The 15,002-nt window shown below is 25.0% G+C and overlaps 1 protein-coding gene across 3 annotated transcripts in view; it reads left to right on the top strand.

The window, feature by feature from the left end:
• The window catches only part of LOC124953283, a 33,329-nt gene that overhangs the window by 6,247 nt on the left and 12,080 nt on the right, over nt 1-15,002 (top strand). For all 3 annotated transcript variants that reach the window (XM_047504421.1, XM_047504422.1, XM_047504423.1), the window contains 2 exons: nt 12,822-12,929; nt 13,887-14,051. In XM_047504421.1, the coding sequence (XP_047360377.1) occupies nt 12,822-12,929; nt 13,887-14,051 (273 nt within the window). The remainder of the gene's footprint in view (nt 1-12,821; nt 12,930-13,886; nt 14,052-15,002) is intronic.

The raw sequence follows: 15,002 nt of genomic DNA, 5'->3' as shown, positions 1-15,002 counted from the left end.
CTACTTGTTTACTCTCTCGTAAATAATAAGGAAATTTTAGATGGATTAAGACATATGATCTATAGATCGATATTATTATACGATGTTAGATGAATTATTATTAAGATATTGAAAGGAAAACAAGAAATAGAAGAAAAAGAAGAGGAAACCATAGAACAGGTAGTAATGTAATTATTGACGTAAACACCTGAAAAGAAACGTATATTTACATTTACATATGGACAATATTTATCACGAGTTGCATATACTTGCTAACACCTGTATAGATCATGTAGATACTATATAATATACATATGTATATATATATATATATATATATGAAACACGTAGATATATATATATAATCACGTATTTATACATAACATCGAAATTAAATTTTATCTCAATAATTATTGTTCTAATAAATTTTTTTCTTTTTTTTTTTTTTTGGATAAATTTTACGCACTATATTAATAAAAAGAAGAGAATTTTCTTTTTCTTTTCCTTTTTCTTTTTCCTTTTTTCTTTTTTTTTTTTTTTTTATTTCTTTAACTTCTACGACGATGAAAACAAGTTGACAGAAAGGTTCTTGGCTTTGTAATACCATATCTTGTTCCGTTACAAGTAGCAGTCCTCCTCTTCACGCTGGTAAACGAGACTTTCGAGTAGAAAGAGATAGAGATTAACCAAGAGAGAGAGAGAGAGAGAGAGAAAGGGAGAGACAGACAGAGACAGAGAGATAGAGAAAGAGATTGTAACTTGTAAGTTTTAGCGGGTAAAGTATAGTTCAACCAAGCCACGTTGCATTCACTAACCGAGAGAGAGAGAGAGAGAAAGAGAGAGAGAGAGAGAGAGAGAGAGAGAGAGAGAGAGAGGGAGAGAGAGAGAGAGAGAAATTTTCTGGCCCTGCACATAACGGTACTTCTACTCCTCTTTTTTCATACTATATACACATATAAACACACATATATATATATATATATATATATATATATATATGTATTGGAGTCTCGATAGTATCGAAGAAGCATGTGAATCGTTATCTCTGTATTCAACTTTCAGAATACATCAGGGATCAAAGTTGAATTTTAGAGACCAATTTCTTTTCTTTCTCTCTCTCTCTCTCTCTCTTTCTCTCTTTTTTCTCCAAATAATAATAATAATAATAATAACAATAATGATAATTTCCTTCTTTCTCTTTTTTGATATACTTATATGTATATATATTTGTATTTATATATATATATAAACAAACATACCTATATATTTAAGATTATGCACCTTAGCAGCAGGTGAACTAGGAAAGTAATATATGAGATTACGCATATGCTTGGTTTGATATATATCTATGTGTATATATACATATATATATATATATATATATATATATGTATGTATGTACGAATAGATATGAGTATATATACATATATTTGTGTATATATAGCAAAGTAAACTAAACGTAATATATAGTGATTCCCAACGTATCCATGATTTTCGTACCAATTACAGAATGTTCTATCCTTCTCTAATAACAACTGGAAATTATTAGAAATGCCGAAACATTTAACGGTACATGACGTTTAGATTACGTCCCACGACTAATTATCCTTCAAGATAATTAAATATTGCTATTCGTCGTCGAGGGAATTCATTTCTTAATCGAACATTGAAAATCTAATATTAACGTAAATTCAATTAATTTCATTTGAAAAGTTTCCTAACATTCGATATTTCTTCATTAAAGGATTCTTTTATTTTTCTATTTTTATTTTTGTCTTGTCTATGTAAAATGTTATATAAAAGAATAAATAAGACAAAAAATGAAAGGAAAGAAATTATATGTTTAAGTTAATCGTTAAGAAATAAATTCGATATCGAAATGATATCGATAATAATTATTGAAAATAATTAACAATAGGAAAGAAAAAAGAAAGGAAGAAGTTGAAAAGATTGCGAAAGAATTTAAAGTGAACATTAAAGTATTCATCGAATGGAGAAAAGTTATACTGAGACGTAAATCGACTGATATAGAAATTAAAATGAATAATTTGATACGCGTATTATGATTTATACTTAACGACAATTAAAATTTCATTGAAAGAATCTCTCGTAAAGAAGAAAAAACTTAGATTGCTTTCTCTTTCGTTTTTCTTTTTTTTGTACGTCATTATTAAAAATATATTAACGTAGTTAAATCTTTCGTAACTGTGCGAAAATTAATATCATTCAAATTGCAATTGTTCAATGAAAAATTGTTCGAATGTTGATTATTAAGGATATATGAATTATATGTTAACGTGATAACATAAAGAATAAATTTGTATATTTCTGAACAAAAAGAAAAAGAAAAAAAAATAACAACAAAAAAAAAAAAAAAAAGACAAAAGAAAATAAAAAGAAAAAGTAAAAAAGAAAAAGCAACAAAATTAATAGATCAGAAAGAATTTTCTAATGAAGATAATTGTTGTCGTACAAATCGCACTGTGTCACTTGGTCTTTCTAAGGGAAAAAAAAAGAAAAAAAAAAAAAAGAAAAAAAAAAAAAGAAAAAAAGGAAAAGGAAATAGATAGAACTATGGCTATTCGTTATCCCAATTACCTTCTTTGTCTCTCACGCTTTCGTCCCATAGTCTTTAAAACTTTTACGAGCCTTAACTCGAATTATCGTCAACTGAGGTCTTTCAAAGTGAACGTTCATTCGTTCGCCATTTCTTTTTCTATCGATTCCAGTTTCATTTGGAGAAAAAAAAGAAAGAAAGAAAGAAAGAAAGAAAGAAAGAAAGAAAGGGAAGGAGGAAAAGGGCATTAGTCTGTTGTACAATTTTCTTTAACTTCGTACCTGCAAAATTTTATAGATCTATATAAATATTCATAAAAATAAAGATCAAATGCAAAAACTTAATTAAAGTGAAATAATTAAATAGAAAATAATAATAATAATAATAATAATAATAATGATAATATATGTATATATAATTAAAAATTGGAATTTTTAATTTATACAAAATTATTCAAAAGTTCCTAAGTGAATTTTAAATAATCACTTACTATACTCCACGAGACTTTTTAAACATAACTTTTGATAAAATTACGAGTTACGAGTTATTTCGACAATTCCCAATCGTGCAGATATAATTTTTCTAATCCTGATGAACATTTCATTTTCTACAAAAAAAAAAAAAAGAAGAAAAAAAAAAAAAAAAAAAAAAAAAAAAAAAGGAAAAAAGAAGAAAAAGAAAAAAATAGCCAGGAATGAAAAAGAAAAAGAAAAAAATTATTTTACAGAGGAAATCGTCCCTTTTTTCTTTCCCTACTTCTTTATTTATTTCTTATGTTTTTTTTTCTTTTTTTTTTTTTTCTTTTTTTTTCTTTTTTTTCTTTTTTCTTATCCTTCATGTTTTTCTTGTCCAATGTAAATTAACACAATGCAATGGCCTTTAATGCATGAATTATAAAAACCGTTCTTTTCACACACAAGTTCTCGCATATTGTTTCGTTCAAGGTTCCGCAGTCTGGGTAATTCGAATTACGTAAATGCTAGGATATAATATATCCAGAGAGACTTTCCCATCCGTCTAGCTACACGCATTGCCTTCTCTGTTTCTCCGTCTCTCTCTCTCTCTCTCTCTCTCTCTCTCTCTCTCTCTGTCCGTCTCTTTTTCTCTCTTTTTCTCTTTCTCTCTGAATGGATCGAAATGGTGCGATACTATGGAAACCTGTTTTTACCATTCATGCAATCAACCTAACGGTCAACGACTCGGTCATTAAATGGACGATATATATATATGTATATATATATATATATATATATATATATATATATATATATATATATATAATTTGACTTTCGATCATCGAAATTTATTTATTTAACTCGTTGATAAACATTATTCTCTTTAATTACATTAACGTATGAAACGTGATTAGAATTTTAGTAAAAATTTCGTAAGAAAAAGATATGAAATGGAATAGAAATAATCAATTAAATTATAATATAGAGGAATGACATATGAAATAATAGAATGGAATAATATCAAAAAGAAAATAATAAATTGTAAGAGCATTAAGAAATATTAAGATAAATATAAATTGTAAGAAATTGGAATAGTACGATAATAGAAATAATAAAATGGAGTAATATAATTATGTTTTCTTTTTTTTTTTTTTTTTTTTTTTTATTTTTTTCTTATATATTGTTATTATTATTATTACTTTTTATATATACGTATTTATATTACTTTATGTATTACTTTATATATGTATATATTTCTTGTTTTTCTTTTCTTTTTTTTCTTTTTTTTTTTTCTTTTCTTTCTTTTTATTTAACATCATATCAATTTATTTTGAACGAAGAGACATTACGCGAGTCATGTGACTCTAATGTTCGATTAGGAATGTCTATGCAGGATGTCATGTCGATAATGGCCCGTGTTTAGCATAGTTCAGTGCCATTAAGTTGTTTAATCGTTAGAACGGTTCATCATGAAGTTAATGTCCTCTCGAGTTTACTTCAATTCTAACATTGAAATTCTAAGCTATATGTTTGTTCGTAATATTCGATAAAAGGAAAATTTCCATTAAATTATAGAAAGATAATGCGACATTTTAAAAGATAATAAATTTAGATTAGGATATCAATTTATTCTTTTAAAAATTTTCTTTATCATTTTTCTCATATTATATTTTCAAAATAAGAATTTCATGGAAATTTATTAGGGGAGAAAGTGATTCATTAGAAAATCGAACGTTGTCTTTTAATATCTTTTTTAAATCGTTTTCTTTTCTTTTTCTTTTTCGTGTGAGAAGATTTAAAAGCAAATTTTTTCAACAGTAAAAATATCGATTATATAAAATCTAAAAGAGGATCTTTTAAATATGAGTTAAACGTTTTTAATAATTTTACAATGACGATAACTATGCCGGGAAATATTGGAAGCACTTTAAAAGCCGATCGATACGGGATATAAGTCATAACTTTATAAACACGTTGTATATAAAAGAAGTATATGAATACCTTCGTTGTTTATAAGAACGTTAAGTCATAGTTAACAAGATATTGTTAATAGTAATAATTGATATTTAATATATGATAAATTAAATAGAAATTTATTCGTTTATATCCTCGATGACATGAAAATCAACGCATAATAATTAATTAGAACAAAAGCATAAAATAGTTAATATTTTATTATAGAATTACAAACGATTATTATAATTTTATTCAAATATTAATAATATGCTTTATAACGCGTGAACTTTCTTTTTGTAAGGAGAAAAAAAAAAAAGAAAAAAAAAAAAATTAATCACAAGCCTTTCATTATAATTTTTATTATTTAATCAACTTCGAAAATTTTTCCAGCTTGTAATTTTTTGTTTTCATGCATTTTATTTAATAATAAAATTTCGAGCAGCATATATATATATATATATATATATAATAATAATACATATAATATATGATTTATCTTATATAAAATATTTATATAGAAATAAATGTCTAATAAAAGATTTGAATGTATGTGAAAAATATATGTAGGACGTTTGATGTTCTTGTTTTTTTTTTCTTTTTCTTTTTTTTTTTTTTTCATAAGTCTGTCTACTATGCCTAATGCAAAACCGGATCGATGAGAGGTACTACGGAAAAGTAGTTAGAAAGTGGATCGACTTAGAATGGTATAGGAAGATTAGAAGGAAGAAGATTGTGAGAATTGGATTGTGACATACTATTTTAAATGATAAGAAGTCTTGAACATGGTAAAATTTTATCGTATAGATTATTACAAAATTTTATTGAATAAATTAGACATTTATTTTTATTACTTTTATTCACTTTGAAGTAAATATAATAAATATAAAAAATACTATAATAAATATAATAAATAATTTTTATTTATCATATATATATATATATTTTTTTTTTTTTCTAATTTTTTTTAAAGATTTTATATATATATATATATATATATATGTGTGTACTTTTTTTTTTTTTTTTTTTTTTTTTTTTTTTATATAAATTTATAAGGAAGATGGAAGATAGATAAAGTTTCAAATAAAATGGTGGTTAACTTGTGAATAACCACAACCGTTATAAATCCTTCGAAGACGTCGAGAATTCAATCTTTTTATTTTTCTCTCCTTTTTTTATTTTTTCTTTTTTTTTCTTTCCTTCTTTCGCTAAGAGTATAAAAGAATTGATTCAGACGGATGCTTTGAAAAATAAATCGGCAAAAGTTTTAAATCGTCCAATAGAAAATATGACGCGTGAAACTATCGAGAGAAGTCAGATCTTCGTTTCAAATGTTCGAGAGCAATAAAAAAATTTTCCTTTACTTTCTTTAAAAGAGATATCTCTCTCTCTCTCTCTTTCTCTCTTGCTGTCGCTTTTTTTTCTCTCATATAATTTTCACAAATATTTTATTATAAATATATTTATAGAAAGAAGAAAAAAAAAAAAGAAAGAAAAGAAAAAAAGAAAATTATTAATGAAACCCAATTTGTGTTCAGATTTATGATAAATTGAATGATTTGTGATGATTGAATTATAAATTTTAATGATATTAAAGATTTTTCAATTTAAATATAATATAGATTTAATATAAAATATTATATTTAAATTTTTAAATCATATATATATATATATAAGTAATAACGTTACAAATTAAAAATAATTAAATAAGATGTAAGAATAGAAAATTAATAAATTAATGAAATAAATATTAACATTACAAAATAAAATTATATATATAAATAAATTTTTTTTCTTTCTTCTTTTCTTTCTTTAAATTTACAAAGATTTAAAATTATCTTTCTTATTCTTATATTCGGTCGAGTGAGTTTCGTGTTCCGGGTGGCAGCCACCGGAAGTTCTTTCGACTCGATCCCTCTTGATTCTTCTCTTTTCTTTTCCCTTCCCACTTTTCTTCCCTCTCATTCTCTCTCTGTCTCTCTCTCTCTTTTTCTCTTTCTCTCTCTTTCTCTTTTTTTCATTCTTTCGTTCCTTCGCATACGTTCGTACGCGTGATTTCTTTCACGAGTTTTAATATCTCGAAAAGGTACTTCGATCTTTTGAACCCTAGCTCGATCCCCTTCGTTATCTCACGTTATTTCAAAAAAAAAAAAAAAAAAAAAAAAAGAAAAAAAAAAAGGAAAAAAAAAGAAAAAAATTTTAATGAAATTTTTAAAGAAGATATATCACAATTTTTTATTGTTTTATTTTTTTATTGTATATATAGAAACATGTCCGAGTAAGATAGAAAAGACTTTTTAATTAGTATATATATATATATATATATATATTCTTTTTATTTATATAATCTTTTTATTATTTAATTTAGAAAAAAAATCTTTAAAATATAAAATCGATTTTTCAGAGGTGAATGAAAACGAAAAAAAAAAAAAAAAATAAAATAAAAAAAGCCGAAACACAATGCTTATGATTTAATCACGTAATGTTTCAAACGTTAGTCAATCATGGTGCTCTTATAACTTCTTCGTTGATTGCCATTTATCGAATTGTCTTCAATCAGAATGATAAGGCGAAGGATTATTCTAGGAAATTTAGTTCGTTTAGTATAATTAGCCTGTAACAATGATCATACAGTGCTTCATAAATTCATTATTTTTCTCTCTTTCTATTTCTATCTCTAAATAACAGTATTTCCCATAAATAAAAAAGAAAAATATCCCCATATCTTTCTCTCTCTCTTTCTCTCTCTCTCTTTCCTAATATTTCATTTATTTTCTTAGATTCTTCTATTAATCTTCTACTTTTCTTCCATCTAACAATTCTTTAGCTTTATGCGTCTTAGCTGGCTTAGATAAAAAAAAAAAAAAAAAAAAAAAAAAATACTAAGCTTAGAGTATAAACTCTAGATGATTTATTTTCTTTCGTTCTTAAATTCTTCCTTTATTACTTACTTACTTACTTACTTACTTACTTACTTACTTTCTTTCTTTCTTTCTTTTGTTCCTTTTTCTTGTTTAATCTTTTTTTTATTATTATTATTATTATTATTATTATTATTATTATTATTATTATAAGTATATACGAAGCATAAACAATTTTTATATATATATATCGCACAAATATACATGTAAATATAGTTTATAATTCGCATAATGCGTTAACAAAGACTTCGTATCGAAATTATTTCGAATAATACTGAATTGAGGTAAAATAAGAAATAATGAAGAAAAAAAGAAAGAAAGAAAAAAAAAAAAAATACGAAATGAGATACGTGGTATTTTCTCTCTTTCTCTCTCTTTCTCTCTCTTTCTCTTTTTTCCTTTTTTAATACATATAAATAAACTTTGCAATACTTTACACGGATCATACGTATTGAATAATGAAAATTATTAAAGAATGAACTTTTAATATGGGCTCAATTCTATTGTCCATATTTGCATTGTGTTTAAATTTTATTATCATTTAAAAAGATTGTAAAATATTTGCTAACATGATAGATATAGATCATCTAATTAAAATGGAATAATAATTAATTGTTACGTAATACATATTCGATTTTGGTATATAACACGAGAACAATGACATAATGTATGACATATATGGTCTAATATCGTTACTACGAGAATAGCTAACGTGGCTTCATTCGTATCTACATATATATATATATATATGCATATATATATATATATATGTATATTACGTACATACTAATATATATATAGGTACATACTAACGCAGAAACTATGGTCGCATATGTGCACGTTAAAAAGAGATTACTATGTATCTGGGTCGTGTAGTCGTAGTCGAGTTAACGTGAGAAAATCTCGATAACGCAATACTATTCGAAAAATACAGTTGAATCAACTTTATATATTACATCGAAGTTCATACTTCAATTTTTTTTTTTTTTTTTTTTTTTTTTTTTTTTTTAACGATTCTAATCCAAAAACAAAATTAAAAATAAAATGTCACGATGAAATGCAAAATTATGATCATATTCAACGATCATTAATTTTTCCTCTACGATTTGGTAGCTAAAAAAGAAAGAAAAGGAAAAAAATTAAAAAAATTATGACGGAAAGGAGAACGAGATGGAGCGAGAGAGAAAGGAAAGAAAACAAAAAGTATAAATGAGACAAATGAATTTATCGTTGGACCAAATAAAATAAATATTATGTTCAGCTCGTAACTATAAATATATTGTACCTTGAACAATTTTAAAAGTCGTTGTTTCATCGTCTAAAGACCATTGTTCTCGAATAGTTCTGTTATAAAACACTGTAGGTGCATTGCATAATATTGCTACAAGAGACTAGACTATTATTACTAACGTAAAAGTAAAACTACTAGCAAAGTCGAAGGAAAATCGCGTTGGAAGTGTTACAACAATGGAATTATTCGAACGGAAAAGGAAAAAAGAAAAAAAGAACGAAAAGAAAAATAATGATATAAAGAAAGATCATCAATCGAATTAAACTTAAATCGTTTGGATTAATTAGATGTGAAAAAATTACATTTGAAAAGAATTTATCGCGAAGACGACGAAAACAACAAATTTTTTTCAAGTTAAACAACGTTCTAAGTATAAACTTTGCTCGGATGGGTGACCCATTGATAAAAAGTTAAATGATGTAGTACTACAAGCCGAAGTTCGCTTGAATGGGGATGATCCATTGATGATAAATAAAAGAGTTAAGCGACATTCTAGTATGAACTACGATTGGATGGGTGACCTTATTGACAAAAAAAATTAAGCAACATTCGAATATGAACCTTTGATCGGATGGGTGACTCTAATATTTTTTTTTTGTTATAGGAGAATACTAAGGGAATCATTTTTTTATTTTTTTATTTTTTTTTTCTTGAAATATATTGAACATATGAAAAAATATTACCGTATATAAGTCTTACAAAATTCGTACGAATATAAGTATTATTAAAGTAAAAAAAAATATAAGTATCGTTTAAATATGATATTCATATATATATATATATATATATTTTTTTTTTTTTGTTTTTTAATACAATTAACTTTTTTCTGTTTTTTTTTTTTTTTTTTTTTTTTATCAATAGTTCACTGGACGCAATTTTCCTTCGATTTCGCGAGACGTGTCAGTTGAATCAAATGATTTTAATTATTTTTATCCTATGTCCTATTTTCTCTCTCTCTCTCTCTTTCTATTTCTGATAAATGAAAGAGTCGTATTAGATTAGATCATACGTGTCCACCTACACGCAACGTTCTAGGTAAATCCACAGTGTCAAAGGTCAAGCTCGTGCTTGGTCTTTAAATTTGTCATAAGTTACGTCATACTACTACAGTCAAAAAAAAAAAAGAAGGAAGAAAAAAGAAACAAATAGATTACGTTTAACTTTAAAGGAAAAAAAGAAAAGAAAAGAAACGAAACAATTTTTACGATCACGTTGATTGATGATGATGCCCCTCACGTTTAACAACGTTGAACGAATCCTAATCAAAATCTAAAACCTAATTACGTGTCAGTTATTACGATGAGGAGAAAATTGACATATTATTTCTTCGGTATTCAATGAACACCCGTAACAATCCATATCATAATAATTAAGTTTAAAATAAATTAAAAGAAAACAAAAGAAATTATTTTTCTCTTTTTCTTTTTTTTTTCTGTTTAGTATCAGTAACAATCAAAATCGTAAATAAAATATATATATATATATATATAGAAATACTTTCATACATTTTGTAAAAGCCATTCAACTGTTTAATCAGCCGAATTAATCGAAATCGTAAAAATTCGTCTTAATAATTAATTGCAATGGATCGATGTATATATATATATATATATATTTTTTTTTTTTTTTTCTATGTATCCAAACAAGTGTCTAAATCTAATTAAAGTAGGTGGAGCGATCACGTAAAAAAAAAGAAAGGAAAAGAAACAACCGAATATTTCATTTTCTTTTTTAAATACTTTACTACCTAATCTAATAAAAGGAATAATAATCATCGGATAAAACGGTATAACGAAAAAATCGTTGAGATTAGTCGAACAAATTAGATCTAAATTAACTGTAGATATTTATTAACCATGAAAAAAAATGGTTAATCCTATCAGCGAGAAGCTCAGCGAACTAATTTTCTCGGTTCAGATGGTGAAAACGAGCCACGGAACAATGCATTTTAATATAATTAATGACGAATACCGTGAGTTCGCGTAAGTAAAGAAGATTAAATGCTCATTAACAAAATAATGTTGTTTAATTTTTTCCTTCTCTTCTCAATTTTTTTTTTTCCTTCCCTTTTGTTCTCTCTTCGTATCCGTTCTCCTAATAAAAAATTAATTAAAACGAATTTATTAGAAAATAATTGCATTTATATTTTGGTTTCTTCTCTTTTTTTTTTTCTTTTTTTATTATACAAGAATTACGATTGATTTAGATTTATTTCATAATAACAGTCTCGTATATTTATTTAATATATAAATAATACATTTATATATATATATATATATATATATATATATATATATATATACAAGTAGTAATCATAAATTAGATATCTTATCATGATAGTAAAAGAATAGAAAATGTTGATAATGGTAAATTATCAGTAACATAAGAGAAACTTTAAACGTAACCGAGTTAAATCGTGATATCGGTCTGTACGTACCTGTATTATAATAACTTAGATATCAGGAACGTGACTGCCATTGTTCGAATTTCATTCGTACAACATCGTAAATTAAAATATTGTTCTCTTTATTCTGTTCACCTACTCTTTATGAATTTTTATATTTCACTGAATATACAGGTCATATATAATAAGCCTGTTATTATGAAAATGATCTATCTATCTATATAATATAATAAATTTTATACACACACACACATATATATATATACATATATTTATTATGAATATTATTAATATTGTTGTTGTATAAAATAAATAATAATTATTAAATATTTTCAACGGGTTATTTTTATAATCATTGACGCATATATGTACTTATATAACAATCTTATAATTAATATTTACATTTGTAAATATTTAATTATAATTTTGTATTTAAACCATTTTTATAATATATATATATATATATAATAATAATTTTTCTATAAATACTGATTTATTATACATATCAGTATGAGATAGGGAAGTTGATGAATCATTCTCTCAAATGCATACCTTCCATCCATTTTTGTCGAGACACCTGTGCCTTTCGGTTTCCTCTTAATTAAGCAAACAGTCGTCTTTTCCTGGTAAGAAGCGTGAAGGAACCGGAAATACAGTAGCGAAGAATGGATCCTTTACCATTTAATATTCCTACGACGTTACGAATGAGTGGTATTTACAACATATCCTATTCCTATCCTATACATATTTATGATATATTATTCGTGTATATACATTATCCCTCCTCTTACCCTTCAAAAAAAAAAATATATATATATATAGTTTTAATAAAATAATAATTTAATAAAATAAAGTGATAACAAATTTTCAGAAAAGTTAAACGACGTACGAGACGAAAGTTTAGTCGGATGGGTGACCCATTGATAAAAAGTTAAACATCATGCGAGCAAAAGTTTACTCGGATGGGTGACCCATTGATAAAATGTTAAGCGACATTATAGTATAAACTTTGGTCGGATGGGTGACCCATTGATCAAAAGTTAAGCAACATTATAGTATAAACTTTGATCGGATGGGTGACCCATTGATTAAAAGTTTTAAACATATATTCGAAAGATATATTATTTTGATTAGATGGAGATGTGACCCATCGAAAAGCAAAATATATATATATATATATATATATATATATATATATATATATATACAAAAGACTTGTGTTATGTATAAATTATATAATTTATATATTTTCTATTAATAGCTGGTACAGCTGCGGAAAAGGGTTACTTTGGACCATGGAGACAATGCAAGTTCCTTTTATATGGTCGAGAAAGATGTGGCCAAGGTGTCTCAAGGTTTCAACCAGTGTGTAAGTTCTTAATAAATCTTTTATTTATAATATATATATATATATATATATATATATATATATATATATATTCCACATAAATGCACACATATATATATATACGTGTACAATACAAAATATATAGAAAATTTATGCTACAAATTTGAGTCTGAAATCATAACGAAATAATCATCAAAAATTTACATGATAAATGATCCCCATTTTAATAAAATATTAGAAAATACAAATTAAGATTATAAATATGATAATTAAATTGCTCCCTTTATAAAAAGAAAAATTAAAGGACAAAATAAAAAAATAAATTAAACAAAAGAAAATTAAAATAAATATAATAAATGATCTGTTCTAACGAGATAAGAATTAATCAACGATGAATATATGTATCTCGATTTATCGCGGTCGAACTAATATCGCAAATTAATGACTAAAGTAATTAAAACTCACAATATTACACTTAATGAATGGATATATATATATATATATATATATACTTATCGTGGATTTATTTACAAAACAAATGAGATCGTTTCTTTTGTTTTTTTTTGTTTGTCTCATCTTCTTTTTTTTTTTTTTTATTTCATCCCAACAAAAATATAAGGATGAATAAACAAGTGTTCATAGGTGATTTTTACAAAAATTTTTTTTTTTTTGAATTGTTTAACGATCAAGTCTAATTAGAAGATTAAGAAAAAAATCGAAAAAAGTGATCGATTATTAAAATCATTTAGGAAGTTTCATTCCATTCTGTATCTTCACGATATTGTATATTTTTTTTTTTTTTTTTTTTTTTTTTACACACACGTTACATCATACCTTATTTAATATGTGTATGTATGTGTGTATATATATATATATATATATATATATATACATATATAGAGTAAATTAATGAAACGATAAACTTTAAACGATAAAATTCTAACGATATAGTCAATATTATTATACTACTGTTTTCAGTGGCTGTGTGGGTGGCTGGATTGGCTGCTGCAGCCGCTTCTACGTTACTCGCCATATTGGTTGGCCTTGCCGTACTTCAGCTTGCCATGGCTTCATCTGCGAAGAAGGTTGTCATTTCGTATAGCACTGCTCTTATCGGCAAGGTCGCTTTAGCAACCTTGGCAAGTAAGTATGGAAAATAATTTTTCCCCGTCATTTCTTTTTTACATTCCTTCTTCGATTTCATTTAAATTGAAATATGTTAAAAGAAAAAAAAAAAGGAAAAAGAAAAGAAAAAAATTAAAGATGCCAAAGGAACGATCGTATTCGATGGAAATGAATGAACAAAATAGAAAAAAGAAAATATTTTTTTGATATTTTACGATAAGATAAATAAATATTTGAAATTAAATGAGAAAGATTGAATGAATCTATAATGATAATGATAATGATAATTTTATTGATTATATATTATAATTCAATATCTTTTAATATTTTTTCTCGTTATTTATTCCTTCTTGTCATTAACGGAATTATAAAATATACAATTTTCGAGGTAACCAAAGTTATATGTAGGCGTTCTAATAATACGAATGTAAAGTAAAACAAATTACCATGTCAGCGTCAACATTTTTAATCCTATTTTACATTCTTTATGGAAAATTAGAATATTTATATAAACGATATTTCTAATTTTTGCGAATTCAAAAGAAAAAAAAAAAAAACAAAAAAAACAAAATAATTCCAACGAAAAATTCCAATATTTAATGAAGTAAATTTATTGATAAGAAGAATTTGAGAAAAGAAAAGAAAAAGCAAAGGAGTTTAAAATAAGAGAAAAATAAAGAATAAAAAAAAAAAAAAATAAAATATATAGTACGAATAAAATTATTGCCCGAGCTTTTGTGATGATTTGGTATTTAGAATAATAGATTAGACGATATTTCCGGTGTTCGAAGGAAAAAAAAAAAAAAATAAATAAATAAAAAAATAAAAATAAAAATTTATCGTTTAAGAAGATTTAAGTAAGGGGGAGGAAGTTTAAATACAACCTTGATAGTTGAATAAAGGAAGCATCTTGAATTCCAGAATGTGCATTCGAGTAGAGAAATCCTTTTTTCCCTTCTTAGTGTTAGA

The sequence above is a fragment of the Vespa velutina genome, chromosome 12, assembly GCF_912470025.1.
Source record: "Vespa velutina chromosome 12, iVesVel2.1, whole genome shotgun sequence".
In the NCBI taxonomy this organism is placed as follows: Eukaryota; Metazoa; Arthropoda; class Insecta; order Hymenoptera; family Vespidae; genus Vespa; species Vespa velutina.
The sequence above is the reverse complement of the archived record's forward strand: the minus strand, read 5'-3'. Positions and strand labels throughout refer to the sequence as shown.